This window comes from Orycteropus afer, unplaced genomic scaffold, assembly GCF_000298275.1.
Source record: "Orycteropus afer afer isolate SDZICR_OR568_19922 unplaced genomic scaffold, OryAfe1.0 scaffold00026, whole genome shotgun sequence".
Lineage (NCBI taxonomy): Eukaryota > Metazoa > Chordata > Mammalia > Tubulidentata > Orycteropodidae > Orycteropus > Orycteropus afer.
Genome location: NW_006921613.1, coordinates 8,967,810 through 8,991,768, shown reverse-complemented (window position 1 = coordinate 8,991,768; position 23,959 = coordinate 8,967,810). Strand labels below are relative to the sequence as shown.

Genomic DNA, 23,959 nt, shown 5'->3' with positions numbered 1-23,959 from the left:
GGCATGGCCCCGCTCACACAAAGTCTCAACATTGCTTGATGACAAGCCAGTGCCCCTGGCTCCTTTTCATGTAAACTTCCCTTGATCTCACACTGAATATGAAGGAGTCTTTGTCATTTAAGTCTCAGACACAATCTAATTTTTTTCTTTCCTTTGAGGAACTAAATTTATTTTTCAGAGAGTCATGTCACCTCATGAGATATATAACTGGGGATTCTTTTCTCTGTCCCTGCTTCATCCCTTGCTTGTTTTTCTTTTTCTCTCTCTTTACCTTCCTTTCTAGGTATGGTATAAACTGGAGACAAATGAAAAAGATAAAGATAGCAGACTTCCATCAGAAAAACACAATTTACAAATGTGTATAATAGTTCAGAACTCGGGCTAAGACTTGAAAATCCCAAGATTACCAAATTAAATCCCGAAACAAGAAAAAGAAAAAAATTCTTTACAAATCATTTGATAACATTTATGTAAAATTAAAATTTTATTATTCCCCCAGTGCACTACCATCCCCGCCCATTCCTCAGCCTTTTCATCTCGAGGTTCAAAATAAACCCTGGCACTTGTAATTGAATGATCTCGCAATGGGTGTGTGAGTTTATTTGTATCTCATGGGGCTAAAGTAAGCTGATAAAGTGTTTCTCTCACAGTCATCCCATGCTATTGGTTTATAAACAGCCTTATTTAGTTTGAACTGAATTTTCAAACTTGGACTATTCCTAATCTTTTCCATCCCTTACACGCAGACCCAATTGGTTCATTTTATCCTTGACTCTGATCCTAAGAATGATATACATTTCCCCCAGGCATGTAAAGAGTAGATTAGTGGGGAAGAAAAATCAGTTGACCAATGTAACAAAAACCCTGCCAAATGACTTCTAATAAAAAAGAGACAAAACATCAAACACCAATAGTGCCAAAATATTTACTGAAAGTTTTTAAATCTTTCAAAAATGTTACAAAAAGCAAGCGAACATAGTGAAACTAATAACAAATTAGACATTGAAAACTAACATCTGGGCAAGTCTAGGCAAGAATGTAGGGAAAAGGGAACTATCTGAGCATTTCGTATGGTTAAAGCACTGTTTCAGGCTCTTTTTCACATACTATCTCATTTCATCTCATTCAGGAAAAATTATCCCAAACTTGGAAATAAGGGAAAAATGACTACCATGTGATCAATTAATATAATGCTAGCACATCATTCATCAAGCCTACCCAAGGGTCATCTGACTCTCTTGGGAAATGTAACTTTGATAATTTAAGAGGAACCACATTAAGGATCCTGTAAACTGACAATGTAGGACTTTCTGAGAGAGAAAGTCACCTTAAAGATTATGTTTTTGTTTTTGTTTTTGTTTTGCCTTGTAAACAGTAACCAGTTTTATATTTTACTTAGCGATCATCATTTATTATGGCCTTCCCCATTACTTAACTTCCAGTTCTTCATATTTGAATTACTCAGTGGCTCTGATGATGAATTAATGAAACTTAACTCATCATCTATTCGTATGAGAATTATATTTTTAATGATTTGAGTTTGTGCTTTGACAATGATCAAACAATCATATGAGGTAGGAAGTATATCCTCATTTTAAAGAGGACAAACCCAGGACTCAGAAAGGGTCCATTACCTGCCCAAGGTTACAGAGGTAATAAGTGACAGAGCTGGGGTTTGAATACAAATCTTTCTGAATCCTTTTACTTTCCTTTGAGGGACTAAATTTATTTTAAGAAAATACACTGGTGAGTCACATGTGGACATAAAAATTAGAGTGGATTATCTCCAAACACTCAACCTCATTTACATATATTTATATGTTTATATTAGAAACATGACAGTTGGGTTTCAACAACAACTCCAAATAATCTAAACTTGAGTCTTTAAGTAGTAATTGAAGAGATTGCTCATAATTTGTTTGATTTGAACTCTTAACTTTTTTAAATTGGACATGCTGAAAGTATATGACCATAGACTGTATGGAATACAATTATTAAAGTGTGAGATCTCAATGCTTTGTTGATTCCATTAATGCCTCTGGATGATGCTGAGATAATTACTACCGAGGCTGTTATAAAAGCCATGGAGAAGTATGAAGAATACTTACCAGAGGGTTTCTCTTTGACATTTTGTGAGGATGTCCTTAAATGAGAGTCTGAGAACCTTTTAGCATACACTAATGTAGCATAGTGCCTAAGGCACTTGACTGCTCACCAGAAGGCTGGCGGTTCAAACCCACCAGCCACTCCTCGGAAGGAAGGTTGGGCAATCCTACGGGGTCGCTATGAGTTGGGGCCGACTCGACGGCAAACAACAACAATGTAAAGGTAGGAGCTCTGGTAGCATAGTGCCTAAGGTACTTGACTGCTAACCAGAAGGCTTTTGGTTCAAACCCACCAGCCACTCCTTGGAAGGAAGATGGAGCAATCTACTTCCATAGTGATAGTGCCTCAGAAACCCAAGGAGGGGTTGCTATGAGTCGGGGCCGACTCGACAGCACATGACAACAACAAAACAACAACAACAATGTAAAGATGCTCCATTTACTCTTTTCCCAGACATCTACTAATGGTACATTGAGAACCACCAACATGCTTTTCTCTTCAGGCATGAAGGTGATTTGTTTTCCTGACTGAACACAGGGAAACATCAAGACCGGAGAGTGACAAGCTGTTCTTATTCTGAAAGCACCTTAGTACACATTTTAAATCTTGAAAACGTATTTTGGAAAAGGCTGCTCTTGCATATATGTGTTAGTTTGTCAACAAGCATAATTTTCAACGGGATATATGCCTTTGGAATGTACCTGAGGATCTACTCAATGTATATGCAGATTTATAAGTTTTTCTCCAGAAATGAGATTCTAAAGTTAGGGTCAATTGGTATCTAGGTAGATAAAAATTTGTGCTTTTATTATGAGGGTTTTTGCACCAAATCAAGAACTAGGCAGGCACCATCTGGCTTGGTATCCTGCAGAGCTAGTCCCTTCTTGATAGGCACTGTTAAATCTGTCTGCCCCAGATTTAAGTTAAGTGAGGCAATCTGCCCCACCCTAAACTCTGAAACCAGCTGAATTTTAGCTCCAGCTGAAGTGAAAAGATAATTATGTGGTTCAAATTCATCTTGACTCAAAGTTTCACTGTTTTATCCTGGCTAAAGCTGCTCACTGTGTCTGTGGTTTTCTTACATAAATTTTCAATCCAGCTAGTGCTATTATACCCTGTCTTTTCCAACCCTGATGTTGATGTTGGGGGTGGAATTTTAGTGCGCATATTTTTTCCAGATGTTATAAGCTCTCCATAGCCCTCTTGGTGAGCAAAAGCGTATCCAGATCTTCTTGAGCTTGACCTGCGAGTCTGAGGCCTTCGGCTGCTTAGAGGCCTTGCCTTCTTCTGAGCCTTCTGCCACTGACGGACCTGGAGAGGAAGTAGACCCAGAGTAAGGTGATGCATTTCAACAATGGACACCAGGCAGTGGGTCACTTTGTAAAGTGAAAGACTTTTCAGTAAAAATAGTATCAACAGTGTGGTAGTTCAGTTTGTGTGTCATCTTGGCTGGGCCTGGTTGAGTGGCTAGGCAGCTGGATGTAGTAGTATTCCCCATGATGAGACTGGTAATCAACTCCATGGTGGAATCTACTGTGAGCAGCTGAGTAGCTGCCTTAGGGAATGTGATCTGCTTCCTGTATATAAGCAGAAGCCTTGGGGAATGGTCTCTAGCTTATGGGACGCTTGGACCCTGCATGTAGCTGTGTCACTGTTTAGCCCCCTGCCATGCTCTGCTGACCTTGGGACTTAGAATAGACTGGAGTTAATGGCCTGCCGTGTGGTTTGGTAACATCAGAACTGTGCCACTTTATTTGTCAGCATGGCCTTGTTAGCCAGCATCCAGTAGCTGCCTGAGTGAAGAGATGCCTCTAGCTCCAGTGTGGCGGGAGCAAGAGGCAGAGCTGAAGCCCAAGGTCGAGGGCCTTTCACCTAGCCCCTGGAGCCTGGCACTTTGAACTTGGACTTAAAGCCTCCAAACTGAGAGAACAAACTCCTGTTTGTTAAGGCCATCCCATTTGTGGTATATTCTTGTCAGAGAGGCATTAGGTAACCAGAACAAACAATAACAAAACACTCACCTTCATTGCAAAAGAGAGCTTTTTGCTGAGGAAAAAAAAAAAAAAAAAAAGGAGAAGAAATTTTCTACCCAAAAGATTATTCTGGACCCAGATCATTTCTTATTCCTACCCAAAAAAAACAAACTCACTGCTGTTGAGTCGGATCCGACTCATTGCAAGTCCGATCCACCTCATAGTGAGTCCTCCTTGGGTTTCTGAGGCAGTATCACTACGGAAGTAGATTGCCCAACCTTCCTTCCAAGTTATTTCTACCAGATTATTAAATAAGTGTTAAGGCAAATTTCATTATTCTCTCCATCTCATACATCCACCTTAAATGAATAGGAACATATTGTTGTACAAAAATATTGTTTCATGTGCATCACCCAAACTCAGTTTCTAACCCTTTCTAGTCTTATACCTCCAAAACAGGTCTTTTCCCCTCTCTTTTAAAGGTTCTCAGGATCCAATAGTTATTAGTAATTTGACTAGAAGAAAATTTAGAAATAGGATTGAGAGTCAGAAATCTCCAACTCTTGTGGTAGATCAGTGTACCATAAAGACTTCCAGGGTTTTGTTTCTTTGTGGCATTTGGAAAGGTTCAACATAATTTGGGTGGATTTTCAATGTGCCTTTCGCTTCACTGTAAAATTGAGGGAAAAGCTACCAGGTTTGGTGCAAGAACCCACTGTTCTACGATTGGGCTGATGTCTTGGTATCTGACTTTCATGTCAGAAGAAAGCCATTAAGCAGAAAATCACGGACTGACTCAACAAAGGAAGAAATAAATGTCATCTTCCTTCCTTCAGCTCATCCATCATTTTACTAGGTTTACATAAGAATTAGTACACGGGACCAAAGGGAAGGACAGGCATAAGAGGAGATTCCATAAAGCATGTCAGAAGGAATCCCTTCACACTTTGGTTCCAGAATATGAGGGACATCGTGATTTAAAAAAAAAAAAAAAAACCTATTCAGGTCCTCTTGGTCCCATGGACTTGGTCACTTACCTCATCAATATTTTTCTACTTCTCATGATGTGGGCTACATATATGTCCCCTTTCCTTCCTTTCTCCTTTTCTCTTTATATTTTGGTCTTTATCTACCCTGATACTATCTTGCCAACACTTCTCTTGCCCTGAAATATTGAAATATGTTCTGGCTAATTTCCTAGCTTAGGTATTTCTACAGAGTAAATTCCAATTTACAGACAACTTGTACTTGCTCTTCAATGTTTGTAAATTTGCCCCAACTTTGAAACAGTTGAAGCAACCCTTAGTCATAACAAATTCTTCATCACAAGCACGTTCACTTGCTGCATATGCAGCTTTTAAATCACTGAAAAGCTTCAAGTCTTTTTCTTGCAGTAAAGTAAGGCTAAATAAGAACCCTATGCACCTGTTCCAATTTACCTACGAATTGGACTTAAAGGCACACTTAGGAAGGGATCTCATTCGTAAGCCTATAATCTCTTCTTTCTATTGTATTTCTAACTTTATCCTTTTCAATCCACTTATGAGGTTGCTGTTTTGTTTTGTTTTTTTCCTTAAACTTTTAGAAGGTCATATCTCCTCCATGTTTCTGGATCTGCTCCTATATTTCTTCAGGAATTTAAAGCTATTTCACCTCATATCATACTTGTCTCTCTTTTATTGTGCCCTTTTTTGCCCCAAGTCATTAACTTTCCCTATAATTTGCCCTTGCTTTGTCCCAATTGTCCAAAATGATGTTGGTAAGCTTCTATTTAAAGAACAAACCTTTTCAAATACCCAGTTTAACCTCTAGTTTATAACTCTCCACCCCCATTTAGTGTAGGCATCTCTCTTCATGGAGACTCACAGAGCTGGTAAGTTGAAGATGTGGGCAGTCTCATCTATTCTGATGTGGTGCCATAGACCTGTGGGTGTCTGATGATGGGCATTTCATTAGCACTTCCTTGAGCAGCAGTTCTCCAGTCAGGCAGAAAAGGACACCATTCCAAAAGCCAAGAACCAGCACTGCAACATACCTGATCACTCAGGGTTGGGTATAAATCCACCTTCAAAAATCTGAATGTCACCACAGGCATAACTGAAGCCACTGCCGTTAAGAGAACAATAAGCCAGATGCTTTTCTGAGTCAAGGAATGCCGAGCATTTCCTATATCATTGAAGAAGAATATACACTGTGGTCATACATAGGTCTGAATTATTTAATTAACAGGCTCTTTGTCTATTTCTGTAAGAACTCTTTGGAAATTGTGAGGCTTGGACTACCTAGGAGAGCCACTGGGTATTTTCCCCAATATATTCAATGGTAAGAAGGAGAAAGCAAGAGTGGTCTTATCACCCCTGGGAACTGCTTAGTGGCCTGATCACTTGGAGGTTGCTTGCCCAAGCCAAGCATTTTCTGGTCCAGGCTCAGACCAGCTTTACTCATGTGGCACATTTCTTTCAGTCTTAAGACCCCTTGGCTACAAATCAACCATTAAGTTAAAAGGCATATTTACTTTTTTTAATTGTTGTGAAAAAAAAAAAGAAAGAAAAGGTAACACAACATTTGCCAAGTCAACAATTTTCATGTGTACAATTTAGGGAGACTAATTATATCACTCATGTTGAAGGCACGTTTACTCTTACTGACTCTTGAATAAAAGCTATGCTATCAAAACTGCACAATACATACTGAACACACTGAATGCAGGTACAATCTCACATAATAGTCTTGTAGACTGTCTATGGCACAATGGCTGACCTTCATCTACTTCAGGGCCAAACTTTTAAATTCCATGCACCCCTTCAGAAAACCTGCCTTAAAGTGACTTGCTAATCTCTCTGATGTTCACTCAGTACATCAGGGTTCCAAGAAGATCAGGGATGCTCCCAGGCTGGTGAAAATAGCATGCCCAACACTAGGAGACTGCTGATGCAGCCATCCAACAAGCCTGAAGCCAATTTTCTTTCTTTATACTCACACTTCACATACAGCAATGTTGGTTTGAACAAAGCAATAAGGGTCATTAAGGCAGTCAGACATATTCTGTGGAAAATGCCAACCCTACTCATGTTACCTTAATGTTGGTTTTCTAGGGATTCACATGATACCCCAGAATTATCTAGGTCCCCACTCCCAATGCTCAAGTGTTAATATGATCTGCATGGGCTTTGGGAACGAAGGCTTCGATACATCTTCGTTTCTTGGCTTTGGAGGATAGACTTTTTCTACCAAAGAGCAGATTATTCCATTTGCCTTCAAACATGGCCAGAAACAAACTTGGGTCAATAAATTAACTGTCTCTTGGAGCTCCTTGAATCTCAGTACCCGTAGGCTGGAAAAACAAGCTTCACTTTGAAACCACACTCCTGCTTGCTGTTTGTTGACTACTAAGAAAAAAAAAAAAAATTTCTTTTGTAAACCCCAGTGTTGATCTAACTTTTGAAAAGTCTCATTGGAGCTCAGTAATTAATTCCTGGAATGGCATGTGCTTTGCTGGAGTGGGTGGCCCCCACACAGACGACTTTCTCCAGTGGAGAAGTTCCAGTTTCATTATGCTTGTCAGAACAGTCCTAGGACTGGAAGTCTCCTTGTGAATGCACTGGACTTTTCAGATTTGGCAACAACAACAACAACAAAACTTAAAAATAGGTTTTATGTCTTTCCTCATATGTTTATTCTTGTTCGTAACGTGTCTCTGCATGGTTGGAATCTTTTGGTAAACAAAGATTTAATATTGCATATTTAGTAAGAATGGTGCAATTTATAGATTTCCAAGTACATACAAGACAAGGTAAAAGTTGAATGAACAATGTGCTTAAGTGTATGTATACATTTAAATGGAACTACAATCTCAGGTGCCTTTATATCAAAGGAAATGTTTGCTCCTTTTTTTTGCTTTCTACGTTAGTCTTCTAACCTCTGTTTTTGTAGATTGGTTCCCCAACTAATAACCCAAAACCCATTGCCGTCCAGTTGATTGAGAGTTATAGTGACAAAGCAGAACTGTCCGACTGTGTTTCCAACGCTGTAAATCTTTACGGAAACAGACTGCCACATCTTTCTCTTGTGGAGCAGCTGATGGGTTCAAACTGCCGATCTTCCGATTAGCAGCCAAACATTTAACTACTTCACCACAACAGCTCCTATGTTCCCCAGCTAATGAGTGAAAATATATCAGGTTTGCCTGATTAAGCTCAAAGTTGACTTCTTGTATCTCTCTTTTCCACAATATGCTGGGCTGAACTTAGAAACATAACTCCCATCACTGTATCTCACATACACAAACTTCTAAGGAAGTATATTAATAACTCCTATAGGAAGCTCTGGTGGCACAGTGGTTAAAGCATTCAACTGCTAACCAAAAATCGGTGATTCAAACCCACCAGCCGCTCTATGTGAGAAAGATGATGCAGTCTGCTTCCATAAAGATTTATAGCCTTGGAAACCCTGTGAAGCAGTTCTACTCTGTCTTACAGGATCACTATGAATCAGAAACAACTCATTGGTAGTGGCTTTGGTTCTTGTTTTTTAATTAAGAATAAGAAGAGCTGGTTTCACATTGGTTAAAATGCTCAGCTGCTAACTAAAAGGTCAACAGTTTGAACCAGCTGCTCCACAGGAGAAAGATGTAGCAGTCTGCTTCCATAAATATTTATAGACTTGGAAACCCTATGGGCAGTTCTACTCTATGGGCATTCTACTCTGTCCTATAGGGTCCTTATGATCAGAATCAACTCAATGGCACTGGCTTTGGGATGTGTCAAAAGCATAATGACCTTTGCTAGGAATCATTTTGAAATGTGGAGTGCAAAGATGTACACTCTTAATAGAATCATAAGGGGCTGTTTGCTACCCATGTAATCCTCAAAATCATCCGCAATGTCTTCAATCAGTAATCAACAACATTTATTTGAATAATAATAATCACCATCATCATGGTTAACATTTATTGAAAAGTACTATGTGCCAGGCTCCATGCCAAGCTCCTTTCATACATTCTCATTTAAACCCCATAAAATTTCTATGAAAATAAGTACTATTAATACGTTCAGTTTACAACTGAGTACATTAGGGCACAGAAAGGAGTAGAAACTTGCCCAAGTTTCTTGCTAGCCAAGAAAAATAGTAAGTAGTGGAGCTGGCATTTGAACCTAGGGTGCACAATGCCAGAGCCTACTCTTCATGCTGCTTATGGACTAATGTCCAGCCATTTTGTAGAAGGCGCTAAATATTACATCATTTCTTTCTTTTTTTAAATGCAAGTAAATTCCATGGGTGAACTTTGGCTGAGATGTTGGTGATAATTTGGCCTAAAAGTGAGATTCTAGTGTTCTTTATTTTCCCTCAATTTTATATGAACTTTTCATAGGCCTTGGGGCAGCCCCAGTGCATATACTATGCTGCTTCTTCACAAAGGGACATAGCCCATAGCCTACATCACTTTGGGGACTCCATAAGATGTAGATTCTTCTGCATCTTTGGGGACAGTAAAAATTAATCTTTTGGGGCCCCTTTCAAGACTGAAAGCCTGAAGATGCCCAGCTCAATCTGTTTCTAAGATGGAATTCCTCATTCCCCACCCAACTCCCCAAAATAGGTTACAAAAATAAATAAATAGCAGCATCAAATTAGACCCCACTAGACAGTAGGACTCACTTACCAACAAATGGAAACTGGTTTGGGAAGATGTTAAAAATGCCATTGCTATGCATTGTAAATAAAATGGAGAAATACGTGGCAATGCTGCCCCAGATGAAGACATGATTAATGACAGTCCAGTAACTGGTATCCAAGGCTATCTGTAAATAAAGTAAAATGCAAAGAGGAGATCTTTGAGAACTAAAACCTCGTAATTTTACTGACTGATGTCTCCAAGAACTACTGTGCTCTACCCACACGGTTTCACCCATTGAGCTGTGAGGCTGACCACTGGCATTCTCACTTTCTGCACAGTATGGGGAGACTGATTTAACTTGATTATTTCTGGTAGACAATGGACTGTAGGCCTGTATCTGCCAACCACTGTATCTGTCCAGACTGGGGTAGAGTCAGAATGTGAAATGTTAAACTTCCTTTAAGTGAGAAATAAGAAATCAGAGTGGTTTATGATTTCAAAGTTACTTTCCAAATTCCTCTCACAACTTTCCTATTGGAAAAAGTAATTCTGTAGTGAGCAGGTGCAACATTTTATAATCTATACATAAATTTTCTACATTTCATACATTTTCATAGGACCATTTTTATAAATTCATAAACTATTCTATATCAATATTCCAACTCATTTTCATAATCCTATAAGTTATTCAAACAATAACAAAGAAATTTCTTAATCCCTTTTGCCATAAAATTGAGAAATATATTCATGCGACCTGGGAACATGTTCACAGCCCTTCTTCCTTCTGATAACCGTTGTAGCATTTCAGCTTAAAATAAGTGGCCTGCTATTGGGGCATCAAGGAAACCACTGGTGAATATGAATGCTTCTCCAAAGAAAAGAGTACCTTCTGGCACCATTATTTGTATCTCAGAGGGTCCAAGTGGTTCAAGTAAAGGTTTGCATTTCTAGCAAAGCCTGAGGCAAGACCATCCATGTTTGGGCTGCTTGAAGGAAAACAGATGAATAGACTCCTCTCAGTATATGGACACATACTGCCATTTCTCATTTGCCATTTATTGTCCTTTAAAAAGTTGCTCCATTCTAAGGATTTTGGCAACCTTAAATGTGAACTCCAGGCATTATAAGAGGACAACTTTTCTCCTTTCAAGATGTCTGAGAACAGAGAGCCCTGCCACTCAGGCCTCAGCATAGAGATGCTGGATTTCCAGTACATATAGCTGTAAGAGGAACTCTGGTGGAGTAGTGGTTAAAGCATTCAGTTCCTAATCAAAAGGTTGGCATTTCTAATCTACCAGCAACTCCTTAGAAGAAAGATAAGGCACTCTGATTCCATAAAGGTTTATAGCAATGGAAACTCTATGGGGCAGTTCTACTCTGTCTTGTAGGCTCACTAAGAGTCAGAGTCGACCCAATGGCAGTGGGCTTTTTTCTTGGTTTAGCTACAAGACATTAGCCCAACATCTCCAACATTACTTTCTACCAGCTGTCAGTTTACAACTACCAAGAGATACCAATAGCCTGACCTGTGAGGGTCTGAGTAGGTTAAGAAAAAGAACAACCCTTTAAAAAAAAAAAGAAAGAAAGAAAAGAAACAGGTGGTTCTTAATGAAGCAGAACTAATAGAACAGACCAAACCAAATCAAACTTATTGCCCTCAAATCAATATAAACTCAGCAACCCTACAGCATGAATAAAACTGCCCCTTAGAGTTTCCAAGGCTATAAAACCCCTATGGAAATGGACTGCTACATCTTGGTCCTGTGGAGTAGCTGCTGGTTCAAACCTCTGAACTTTCAGTTAGCAGCCAAGTGCTTAACCACCGGGCTCCTAGTAGGATAGACAGACCTGCACTATAACAAAAATAAATGTAATAAGAATTCTTGAGGATATGCAATTAGATCACAGAAAATATTTCTGGAAGCAAAAACCATTATTTCTGAATTTTAAAATTCAATGAAGAAACCAAAAAGAATAATCACTTAAGAGAACTGAAGTAACATCCTGGAAAAATAAAGGGAAATAATATCTCATAGCAGAGAGAAACATTAACTGGAAACCATGTGTAAGAAGATATGAGAGAGGGGTAGATGATCCACAGATGGCTGATCCATGAGCCTAGTGTACAAATAATGAGCATTTTAAAAGTAGAACAAAAAATAGAGAAGTAATGATCACAGAAATGGTAGAAGTGCTATGACAAAGAGCAGCATGAATTTCCAGATTAAGAACGCCTTCTAAATCCTAAATGAATTAATGAAAGAAAATACATTCTCGTGCCATTTGTGATATCCAAAAATGAAGAACATGAGCTTCTGATGGAGAGATACTACTTACAAAGAAAAGAAAACCAATCCAATAGCAAACTGCTGCGCTGAAGCTGGGACATAGTGAGACAACATTTACAAAGCTCTGATGAAAAGGACTCTGGCCCAAGAATTTCATGCTCTTCCAATGTGTGATTTAAATGTGAAAAAAAAAAAAAAAAGAGAGACAGATTTCAGCTCAAAAGTATAATGCCTATTAACTCTTTCTGAAGAAATTACTCAAAGAAATCCTGCAAGCAAATAAAAATTAAATCAGAACAAAGACCTCAAAATAGTGAAAGACAAAGAGTATAAGAAATGGTGGTAAGCAGGATTTTTTTAGATTTATACAAAAAAAATAAAGTTGTCATTGAGTAGATTCTGATTCATTACAACCCAATCTGTCTCAGAGGATAAAGATGTTCCACAGGGTTTCAATAGATGAGTTTTCAGAAGTTTATCACCAGACCTTTCTTCTGAGGCACCTCTAGGTAGGCTTAAACCTGCAACATTTTAATTAGCACCCAAATGCGTTTAGCTCTGGTGGCATAGTGTCTAAGGCACTTGACTACTAACCAGAAGGCTGGTGGTTCAAACCCACCAGCCACTCCTGGGAAAGAAGACTGGGCAATCTACTTCCATAGTGATACCTCCTCAGAAACCCAAGGAGGGGTCTCTATGAATCCAGGCCAACTTGATGGCATATAACAACAACAACAAACGCATTCATTAACCCATTGCACCACTCAGAGACTACACCAGAGTGATAGCATATAAGAAAATAAATTATGGGCAAAAAAACGGTAAAAAATAAATAAAGATATACAAGAATATTAACAGATTTCTTTAAAATTAAAAAAATAATAAAGTAAACCAAAAATTATCATGTTAATTGTGAAGACCAGTTCACTAAAAACATTTAATGCCTGTCATACATCATACCTATAATGAATTTTCCAGGTAACATATTACCCTTACTTATATACCAAAAAAAATACCAAAGTCACTGCTGTCAAGTCAGTCCCAATTCATAGCAACCCCTCCTTGGGTTTCCAAGGGGGTATCTCTACGGAAGTAGATTGCCCAGTCTTCCTTTTCAGGAGTGGCTGGTGGGTTTGAACCTCCAGTCTTCTGGTTAGCAGTTAAATGCCTTAGGCACTATGCCAAATATATAGTATATAATATAAAGGATAGTTTGAAGAATGTTTTTACGGTGCAGTGAATTACTTGGCATGGCTCTTCTAGCCATGGTCTTTGTGATTCCCACTAGATGATTCAGGAGGACTATGCAAATGTGAGGTGCCTGTGGTCCACCAAGGGGATTGTTTAGCTTGTTTACAATGCAAATAAGGTACATGGTGCCCTTGTGGTGGTGGGACCATAGAAATGCAGTGTATGGAACACTAATCTGGGGATTGGTAAGTTTTGCCATCTCCTAGGCTTAAGATGAGCCATCCTAGAGACAGAAAAGGGAGTGGAGTGTGTCCTTGGACCCAAGATCCCTGTGCTGTACCTCCTTGGCAAAGAGCTGGCAGAAAGACAGTGACAGCAGAGGCAACAGAACCAAGAGACCAGCATGAGATAGAACATTGAGCTTCCTGGCCCACAGAGCAAGAAAGCTGAGTGCCTTCAAGCAGGAGTCTTGCTGGTGGAGTGGGGTTCCTCTCTGGGAACCAACAGAGCTAAAAGACCTTTGTAACACTTGCCTGTGCAAGGCAGAGGTCAGGCCGAGAGGCCCAGGCCAAGGGCCAAAGAAATGTGGGCCTACAGGCATGACTGAGGGGAGCCTGTCCTGATCAAAGAATTGTATCATGAGCATTCCTGAACCTGAATTGTAACCTGTTACTTCCCTAATAAATCCATAATCATGACTATTGTCTACAAGTTGTGTGGCCATTGCGACAAATTATCAAACTCAGCAGAGAAGTAGGGAGTATCATGGGAGGGACGCTTGGTGTCAGAATTGGTGAAAAGGTTAGAGGGTCTAACTTCCACCTCATAGGAATCAGCCTTGGGCTGATGCTTCTGATAGTAAGTCTGTCTCCCCCTCTTCCAATTATATGCGGTCAGAGAACAATGGCCCCCACAACCTTTTTATAGTTTTCCATTTGCTTTTTCCTTCAGACATTGACCTGTTATCTCAATTATTACCTTCCAAATCTTCCCTTGAAGCATCAAGTAATAGGCCTGTCTTGAAGGTAAATAAGTTCTTACCACATCCTACCCACTGCCTTCTCCACCTAGAACAAGAATCCAGAATAATGGAAGTGTACCCTGATGATAAGAAGGAGATCACTTAATTCTCTGGGCTGGGACTATAAGAGTTGGCTCAATAATCAAAAGGCAACCAAACAAAATAGAGGTCATATTTCTTGCTATACCTACTCAGAGCTACAGATCCTAACGGATCATAATGCTTATGTGGACTCTAACACAATATCTAATGGTGTTGTCTGCAATTTCCGTTTAAAGGAAATGAAAACACAACTCAAGAAGCCTGATGAAAGAAAGCCAATGGAAAATAAAGTCTTCCCCACCAGAAGAGCATCTCAGAATTTGAGATTAAGATATGCCACCAATATAACATTGAACTTCTTGAATAATTCCAAAGAAATACTATCAAATATATTTTAGATTTCACTCTACAACTTGGAAGTTATTAAGTGCTCTAGAAATCATGAGGAATTTCCTCTTGTTATCATTGGAAAATTTTGCTTCTTAGAACACAAGAAGGAAGTATAATCATTTCTCTTTTTATATTATGCCCAAACCAAAGAAGTCATTTAATGTCAGGTCTCTACTAAATGGAGGTTATAGACATCTAATGCTAATCCCCCCGGTCTGGTAATTTATGTTAAAGCTTCCTGTTCCCATCTCAAAATATGTAGTTAAAATGAAAACACTAGCATTCCTTTAGGATTATTTGTTTCCCTAACAAATAGACAAAATCAGCCAATAATGAAATGGGATTTTGAAAATTATAAATCCATCATGTTAAGATGCTTTCACCAAGGTTACCTGCACACTGACCACAATGACCAAAGATGTAGCCATGGTAACTGCAAAAGACTGGTAGTCGGCAATGTGCTGCCCATCTTCTCCAGCCGCATTGTAAAAGGCCCCATAGGGGATGAAAAAAAGTGCTAATGAAGTGTAGATTCCATGCACCACACAGATAAAAAATTTACGCTTGTTGAAAAGTAGATTTAGCTGTCCAGGTTCGTAGAGCTGGGGACAGTCCATGCTGCTCTGGTCACTCACATCCTGTTAAACAAAGTGATACTTCAGTGGAAAAGAGTTGAGGGAATACTAGAGAGACCTTGTAGTCTGTGTCTCCAGAAACAGCAAGTGCATTTTTAAAGTATGCCTTAATATATACTCTTCACTAAGCCAGAACAAGGCATTATCTTGTTTTCATTCCCACAATAACCTCAAAGATTTAAAAAAAAAAAAAAAAAAATGATCCCTACTTTACAGACAAGGAACCTGAGACTCAGAGAGAGACTCATGAGAGATCATAGAGCTATTAAGTAACAGATTCTACTTAAGTACTTGACTTGACTTTAATCCAGATAATTGATTTCAAATCAAAGGTTCTTTCCTATACTCTTCTACAGTCTGCCACCCCCAAGAAGCACTCACACTACCAGAATTCCAGTCTATTTTGTATAGTCAAAGGGCCCTGGTGGTGAATTGCCAAGGCAGTGAGTGGTAGTGACGAGAAGATGGCAAGAGAGAGCTACGGGGTGGGAACTGCCAAATCTGAGTTGTCAACTTTGACGGGAAATTCAGCAGGAGAGGAGGGACAGCAGAAGAGGAAAATTCCAGATGGGATTCCAGGTGTGGAGGGGACTAGAACTGAAGACTTTGGGTGTAAAGTGTTCTACCCAATGAGAATTGCAGTGGCAGTTACCAAGTGTTCAGGACAAGCAATTTGAACAGAATGAGACGGCACCAAACAGGTCTTGGGAGAAACTAAAGCAGCACTTCTCAAGCTTCATGTGCACACACTCGTCTGGGGAGAAAATTCTGATTCCGTAGGTCTGGGGTGGAGCTTGAGACTCTGCATTTCCAACTGACTCCCAAGTGATGCTGGTGGTCCCCAGATCACACTGTGAACACCAAAGCCAAATACTAAGAACCAAAATACATACCAAGAATCGACCACTGGGGACCATTGGAAGATCATGGGTAGAGGGATATGCAGCTGAAGAGGGAGCAACACAGACAATGAACTTGGGGGTGTAGGGGGAGATGAGGCTCCTCTTCCTGCTTGTGAGTGGCTCAAATCTTACTGAACTGGGTCCCATAAAGAACAGTGAAAATTCTCTTTAGAAACTCCTGCTTCGTGATACTATTGGGCTGCTATCTTCCCAAGCCCAGTGACTGGTGGGGTCATATGCACAGAAGTTGAAACCAGACAGTCCTGAGTTCAAACCCTAGCTCTGCTGCTTAGCAAGTATGTGCTCTTAAGCCTATTAATATGAGCCTCAGTTTCCACATCGGTAAGATGTAAACAAGAACACCTCCCTCACAGGACCATTGTCATGGTTAAAGGAACATGCAAAGTTCTCAGTAAGTTCTTGGACATAAAAAACCAAATTCATTGCCATCAAGTTGACTCTGATTCACAGCAACCCCCATCAGGTTACCAAGGCTGTAAATCTTTATGGAAGCAGACTGCTCCATTTTTCTTCTGCAGAGTGGCTGATGGGTTCAAACCCCAGACCTTTTGGCTAGCAGCCAAATGTCTTAATGACTACACCACCAGAGCTCCTTAAAAAATAGTAGATGTTTCTATAAATAATGATAAACATAATAATGATAACAGTAAAAATGATGGGTGCCATTGAGTTGATTTCAACTCATAGTGATGTGATCCCCTGTGACAGATTTAAGGAAGTGGATCACCAGGTCTTTCTCTCACAGATTGGCTAAGTGGATTTGAACCACCAACCATCCAATTAGTAGCTGAACATTTAATCCTTGCACCACCACGGTTACTTGGCAAAAATGTAACAACTTCAAAGTAAAGCAGCTTAGGGACTGGGCCTAGTTCTGTCACTTATGAGCTGCACAGCTTTAGGGCAGTCACTAGAATCTCTGAGCCTTGGTTTCCTCATAATAAAATGAGAGAACCATGGATTACCGCTGAGGCCATTCCATCATAGCATTCCATGATGCTGTGATCAGTTTAAGGGCCAAAGCTGACAGCGGGGGAAGTGCAGGGGGAGACACTCAACTTGACGGCAATAGGGACTTTATTATATTTTTTTTTTCAGATTGCACAATAACCATCTTTCCCAGAATCTGCTTTCTTTTTATTATTTTATTCCACATTCTGGGCAGCTATAAAGCACCGAGAAAAGAAACACTTGTAAACACGGGCACTTGGAAATGACAGTGCTTAACCCTTTATATCTAAGGTCTTCAGGAGTTCATTTTTTGTAGAATTCCACAAAGTAAGCTGTTCACAAATTGCCCTTTTTACATATGAGAAGTGAGACTTCTAACTGACTACAAAGCCAGCAGAATGGGAGAGCAGAATGAGCTCATAATATGAAGATTTATATTTTGTAATATAAGGCTTTGGGCCAGAAAGTAGGGCCCAGCCAATGGGTCTAAGAACAGCCTGGAGAAAATCTGGTCTTCTTAAAAATATATATATATTTTTAAATAATACACTCTAATTGTGCCATGGAAACTCCTCTGGCAAGCCTTCCACTTCCCCATGGGCAGCCAGACTATTTTCCCCTTCCAGGAAGTACTTTCCAAGGCTCTGCATGTGCCAAAGATGTACCATTATTTAATTGATTCCCTGCCTTCTCCCCTCTGAAGCACATTGATGTTAGACAAAAGAAGACTCTGTACCCTTCTCTCCATGACTGGCATGGGGCTTCATGTCCTCCCCTCTCTGGCAGACTGCTATGCTTGCCTGTGGTTACTGTTCTAGGGCTGTGCTGGCCAAGGAAGCCCCACTGCAGACGCTTGCCCTCTGTACTCCCACCTAGTTCCATGATTTTCTGTCAATGCCTGGTTGTCTATTTTAAAAATTTAAAAATGGTATTGCAGTATTTCCCAGTGTGTAAACCATGAGCTCTGGGATGTATTACTAGGTGATAACCAAACCAGTTGCCATAGAGTTGATTCTGACTATGGTGACTCCATGTGTGTCAGAGTGGAACTGTGTTCCTTTAGGGTTTTCAATGGCTGATCTTTCAGAAGTAGGTCACCAGGCTTTTCTTCCAAGTCACCTCTGATGGACTCAAACCCCCAACCTTTTAGTCAGCAGCTGAGTATGTTAACCATTTTCATCACCCAGGGCCTCCATCAATAGGTGATAGATGGTGGTGGGCATGGGGGGACTGCAGTCATACGAGTCTGGGAAATGCTAGGCTAAATGAAGGAATTCTTAGAGTGTTTAGAGCATGAATGTTGAGTGCCAACCTCTAAGATGAATAAATAGTCAAACTTTGACCCAATAATCTTTTAGGAGAGTGAATCTGGAAGAGTTTGGGATCCACCAACACCATTGAAACAATTGCATTTCTGGGACTCTTTCCATGAATCATGCCTTCTATTTAGCAGGTAGAAGCGATCAAAAGGCTTCAATAGAGCAAAATAAGTTGTAAAAATGGAGAAAAAAATACATACCTGGTCAAAAATCCCCATGGCTAAAACAGGCAGTGATGTGTAGACAATGTTGAAAAGGGTGATGAACCATTGGTCATAAACAGTCTGAAAAGAAAGAACATATCAACAAGAAACACCACTGATAACAGTGAGACTATTCAAGCTCTTGGGTTCAATAACACAATTTGCTGATTTGGATGGGAATTTGGTTTTAGACTCAGACAGATGTAAGTTCTTCCCTAGGCTTTTTCTCTCATAAGCTCTGCTGCCTTAGTGGGATGCTTTGTTTTGTTGTTGTTGTTGTTTGTTGTTTTGCCATCGAGTCGGCCCCAACTCATAGCGACCCCTCCTTGGATTTCTGAGGCAGTATCACTATGGAAGTAGGATTGCCCAACCTTCCTTCCGAGGAGTGGCTGGTGGGTTTGAACCGCTAGCCTTCTGGTGAGCAGTCAAGTGCCTTAGGCACTATGCTACCAGAGCTCCTAGTGGGAGCTAGATCTCTCTAAATTTCAGTGTCTTCCTCTCTCAAATGATGCCAATACTCTTCCCACAGAGTTGTAGTGGACATGATATGAGATAACATGTGTAGAACACTTAACAAAATACCAGACATACATTAGACCCTGATCTCTTATTGTGGGTTATTAAATTCTCCATTTTCAATGGTTTATAATGAATCTAATTATCAGATATAAGGGATAAAAAAAGTATCCAGTAAAATCTTCAAAGGAATATACAGAAATACAAACCTGTCAACACAACCCTGGATTCATATAGAGAGCTTTTTCTTGAGAGTGTTTTAAAGGAAGGTGAGTATGAAGCTAGCTGCTCACTGTGCTGGGTATAAACAAGGAAGACAATAAAAATATGGCCTCAAATATATAGAGGGTAAGTAACACAGAGTAAGTATGAATAAAAGAATAAGTTTGTTCTGGTTCATGGGTCACTATGAGTTGGAATCCACTCAACAGCACGTAACAACAACAACAACAAAGTTATACAAGTCTTTCTTGTTTCAGCTCACTAAAAACCAATGATGTGTGTGAAGTAGGTATATTCTCATTTTAGAGATGAGTAAATAAGGTGCAGAAATGCAAAAAGTCTTTCAAAGTCACAGAACCTATTATAGGCAAAGGCAGAGATTAAAGCCAGTTTCTAATCAATGACTTTCCTTTTCATATCACTGAACCATTCAACAAATATTTATTAACAAACTACTCTGTGCCAAGTACTGAGTTCTAGTCAACAATAATTCAGTATGATCAAATCACAGAATTTATATTCTACATTCTTTTAAAAAAAGCAAGATCAAAAATGTGCTTGTGTGTAGCTATACATATATAGATATCTATACATATAGAGAAAGAGATGACATTCTGGTGGCACAGGGGTTAAAATATTTGGCTGCTAAGCAAAAGTTTGGAAGTTTGAACCTTCCAGTTGCTCTGCAGGTGAAAGATGAGGCTTTCTGCTTCCATAAAGATTTATAGCCTTGGAAGCCCTATGGAGCACTTCTACTCTGGCCTATAGAGTCACTATGGTAGGAATTGACTCAATAGCAGTGGATATATGTAGAGAGAGTTAGTTACAAAGTTAAGTGCTAGGGAGGAAAGGGAGATAGGACATGTGGGAAGGTTGTAGTTATAATAAATTGATTGGAGAAGATCTCACTGTGAAGATGACATTTGAGAAGATCTGAAAGAAATGAGAGATTGAAATATGCAGCTTTCTTGGACAAGAGCATTCCTCACTGCAAGTAAATCTGGTGAAAAATTCCTAAAGAAAGAAAGTGCCTAAATTGTCCCAAGGACAGCAAGGTAGCCCATTTGGCTGGAGTAGTGATCCATAGGGAAAATAATGGATAGGTCACAGGGGTAAGTAGAAGGGTCCTATGTAGGTCCAGGAGCTCTGGTAGCATAGTGGCTAAAGCACTTGACTGCTAACCAGAAGGCTGGCGGTTCAAACCCACCAGCCACTCCTCGGAAGGAAGGGTGGGCAATCCTACTTCCGTAGTGATACTGCCTTGGAAACCCAAAGATGGGTCACTATGAGTCGGGGCCGACTCGACGGCATACAACAACAACATGTAGGTCCAAAAAGTCCAAATCTATTCCATTGAGTTGATTCTGATGCATAGCAACCCTACAGGACAGAGTAGAACTGCCTCATAGGGTTTCAAGGCTGTGAATCTTAATAGAAGCAGACTGCCCCTTCTTTTCCCCATGGAGTGGCTGGTGGGTTTGAACCACCAACATTTTGGTTAGCAGCCAAGCACTTTAACCCCTGAACCACCAAAGCCTCCTTCCTATATAAATAATAGTGGCTTAATCCCAAGTGAAACAAGGTGGCATTAGAAGATTTTGAGCAAAGGAGTAGCCTGATTTGGTTTGCATTTTAACAGGATCTAGCCAGAAACCATGAGACAGTGTTCCACTGTTATTCATAAGGTTTTCACTGGCCAATACTTTGAGAAGTGGATAGCCCTTTCCTTTTTCTGAGTCTATCTTAGTCTGGAAGCGCCACTGAAACCTGTCCACCATGGGTGACCCTGCTGGTATTTGAAATACTGGTAGCATAGCCTCCACCCTCACAACAACACACAAGACACCACAGTATCACAAACTGACAGACCAGTGGTAGAAACTGTACATAGACCAGGAGACTGTCATTTGAACAGAATTAGGGGATACTGCACATTTTTAAATCAGGAAGGGAGTGCATCAGGATTGTATCTTTTCACCATACTTAGTCAATCTGTATGCTGAGCAAATAATCTGAGAAACTGGACTATATGAAGAAGAACATGGCATCAGGATTAGAAGAAGACTTATTGATGGCCTGCAATATGCAGAGAATACAACCTTGCTTGCTGAAAGTGAAGATGACTTGAAGTACTTACTGATGAAGATTAAAGACTACAGTCTGCAGTATGGCTTACACCTCAACATAAAGAAAATGAAAATCCTCACAACTGTACCAATAAAGAAGAATCTTTATCATGATAAATGGAAAAATGATTGAAGTTGTGAAAGACATCATATTCCTTGGTTTGACAATCAACACTCATGGAAGCAGCAGTCAAGACATCAGACGATGTATTGCACTGGGCAAATCTGCTGCAAAAGACCTTGTTAAAGTGTGGAAGAACAAAGATGTCTCTTTGAAGACTAAGATGCCCCTAACCCAAGCCATGGCGTTTTCAATCACCTCATATGCATGTGAAAGCTGAACAATGAATAAGGAAGACTGAAGAAAAGTTGATGCTTTTGAGTTGTAGTGTTGGTGAAGAAGACAAAAAGTACTATTGACTGCCAGAAGAACTAACAGACCTGTCCTGGAAGAAGTGTAGTTGGAATACTCCTTAAAAGTAAGAATGGCCAGACTTCGTCTCACCCACTTTGGTCATGTTATCATGTTGGAGAAGGATATCATGCTTGGTAAAGTGGAAGGTCTGGAAAAGAAGGGATGACCCTCAACGAGATGGATTGACACTGTGGCTGCAGTGATGGGCTCAGGCATAGTAAGGATTGTGAGGCTGGCACAGGACCAGGCAGCGTCTCATTCTGTTGTTCATAGGGTCACGATGAGTTGGAGCTGACTCAATGGCACCTAACAACAACAACAAGCAGGATACAGTGTTGAGAATAGACTGAAGAGGACCAATGTCAGAAACTGGGAAACCAATTAGAAGGCTATTGCAGTGGTCCAGATGAAAGACAAAGGCGACTAGACTAGGTGACCAGAAGGACAAGTGTCAGAGTTTGAATACCTTCTGAAGCACATTTTCTTCCATGGGAACTTCTGAAAGTGGAGAGGAAGCTTAAATGTAAATGTTTCAGACAGAGAAGCTAATGTTCTGCTTAGTTATATAAATAAAGCAACCATTTAAATTATGTCCTTTGCTTGTAGATTCTGTTGAAGAGAAATCTGGATTTAGACTACTTCTGCTTAGTTATATAAATAAAGCAACCATTTAAATTATGTCCTTTGCTTGTAGATTCTGTTGAAGAGAAATCTGGATTTAGACTACTCCATGTCTGAGCATTGTTGCTTACTCTTGAGATGGTTGTTCAAGGACATGGGAAGCACTAGTTCCAAATGTCAAGCAATCTGGATGGTTCTGCTGAAGATCCACAGGTGATTTTATTCAACAGTGAAATAGAGCAGACATTAGGAAATATAATGATTGCTCTATTCTGAGTTATCATCAGCAAGGTTAGCCACTGTGGGAAGGGGTAAGGGACACGGACATTTCCACTGTCAGTCATCTTATGGGTAAGTCAGTCTTCAAAACCAAACCAAACGCACTGCTGTCAAGTTGGATCCGACTCACAGTGACCCCTCCTTGGGTTTCCAAGGCGGTATCACTATGGAAGTAGATTGCCCAACCTGGGGAAAAAAAAAAAAGAGGACAGAAATGGGGAGAGGAGAGTTGGGGTAGATGAGTGAAGTGAAGAAATTGTTTTAACTTCTATGTATCTCAGAGAATTGAGGCTTAGAATCCATGTAGGAAAAAGACTTGCTCAAGATCATCCTCATTGAGGGCCAACCAAAGCTAGGCAGGAAAGTTGAATTCTAACACCAATAGCCAAGATGGGATTTGGGTGTAGTGCCTAAGGCATTTGGCTGCTAACCAGAAGTCTGGCAGTTCAAACCCACCAGCCACTCCTCGGAAGGAAGATTGGGCAATCTACTTCCTTAGGGATACTGCCTTGGAAACCCAAGGAGGGGTCGCTATGAGTCAGGACTGACTCAACCGCAGTGAGTTTGGTGTTTATGGGTTTTTTTAGAAACATTGGAGACCATCATCACCATTAAGAGACAGGATTGGAACTCTGAATCACCATATCTAATAACCAATTTTAAGTTCTCTGCATGGTAATTCCCTTTGAGTCCTGTTATCCTATTAGATTCATTGGTTGGAACTCTGCTGTAAAGGATTTGAAAAGGGGACCTATGTTCAGTGATATCCAGGTAAATGTTTAAAAGTAGCTATTAGAAAAAGAAGAAGAAAAACAACCCTGATTTGTAACATTTGCCAATTTCCATGGTGTGAAGATTTCTCCATGGTCAATTTCAAGCAGCAATATCAGTAAATGCAGAAATAGGAAGAGATGTTCTGTAGTATTTCCACTGTACAGATCCAATAGATAAAAATAACTTCAAGAGTATAAATAGCCTGATTTTTTCTGGCAAGATGGCAGACTAGGCAGAAGGATTGCAAAGACCCTCTTCAACAAAGAAAAGGGAAACCAATTAACACAGACACAGAAGATAATCTTGGACCCCTGAGCCTTGAAGGGAAGGATACAGAATTGGACTAA

General features: G+C 40.0%; 1 protein-coding gene across 1 annotated transcript in view; it reads right to left on the bottom strand.

Moving 5' to 3' along the window:
* Nucleotides 1-3,129: 3,129 nt before the first annotated feature.
* The window catches only part of ATP8B4 (ATPase phospholipid transporting 8B4 (putative)), a 347,934-nt gene continuing 327,104 nt past the window's right edge, over nucleotides 3,130-23,959 (bottom strand). The window contains exons 24-28 of the mRNA XM_007935307.1: nucleotides 18,657-18,740; nucleotides 15,021-15,266; nucleotides 9,742-9,880; nucleotides 6,115-6,245; nucleotides 3,130-3,417 (exon numbers count right to left, since the gene is read on the bottom strand). Coding sequence (XP_007933498.1) covers nucleotides 3,130-3,417; nucleotides 6,115-6,245; nucleotides 9,742-9,880; nucleotides 15,021-15,266; nucleotides 18,657-18,740 — 888 coding nt within the window. The remainder of the gene's footprint in view (nucleotides 3,418-6,114; nucleotides 6,246-9,741; nucleotides 9,881-15,020; nucleotides 15,267-18,656; nucleotides 18,741-23,959) is intronic.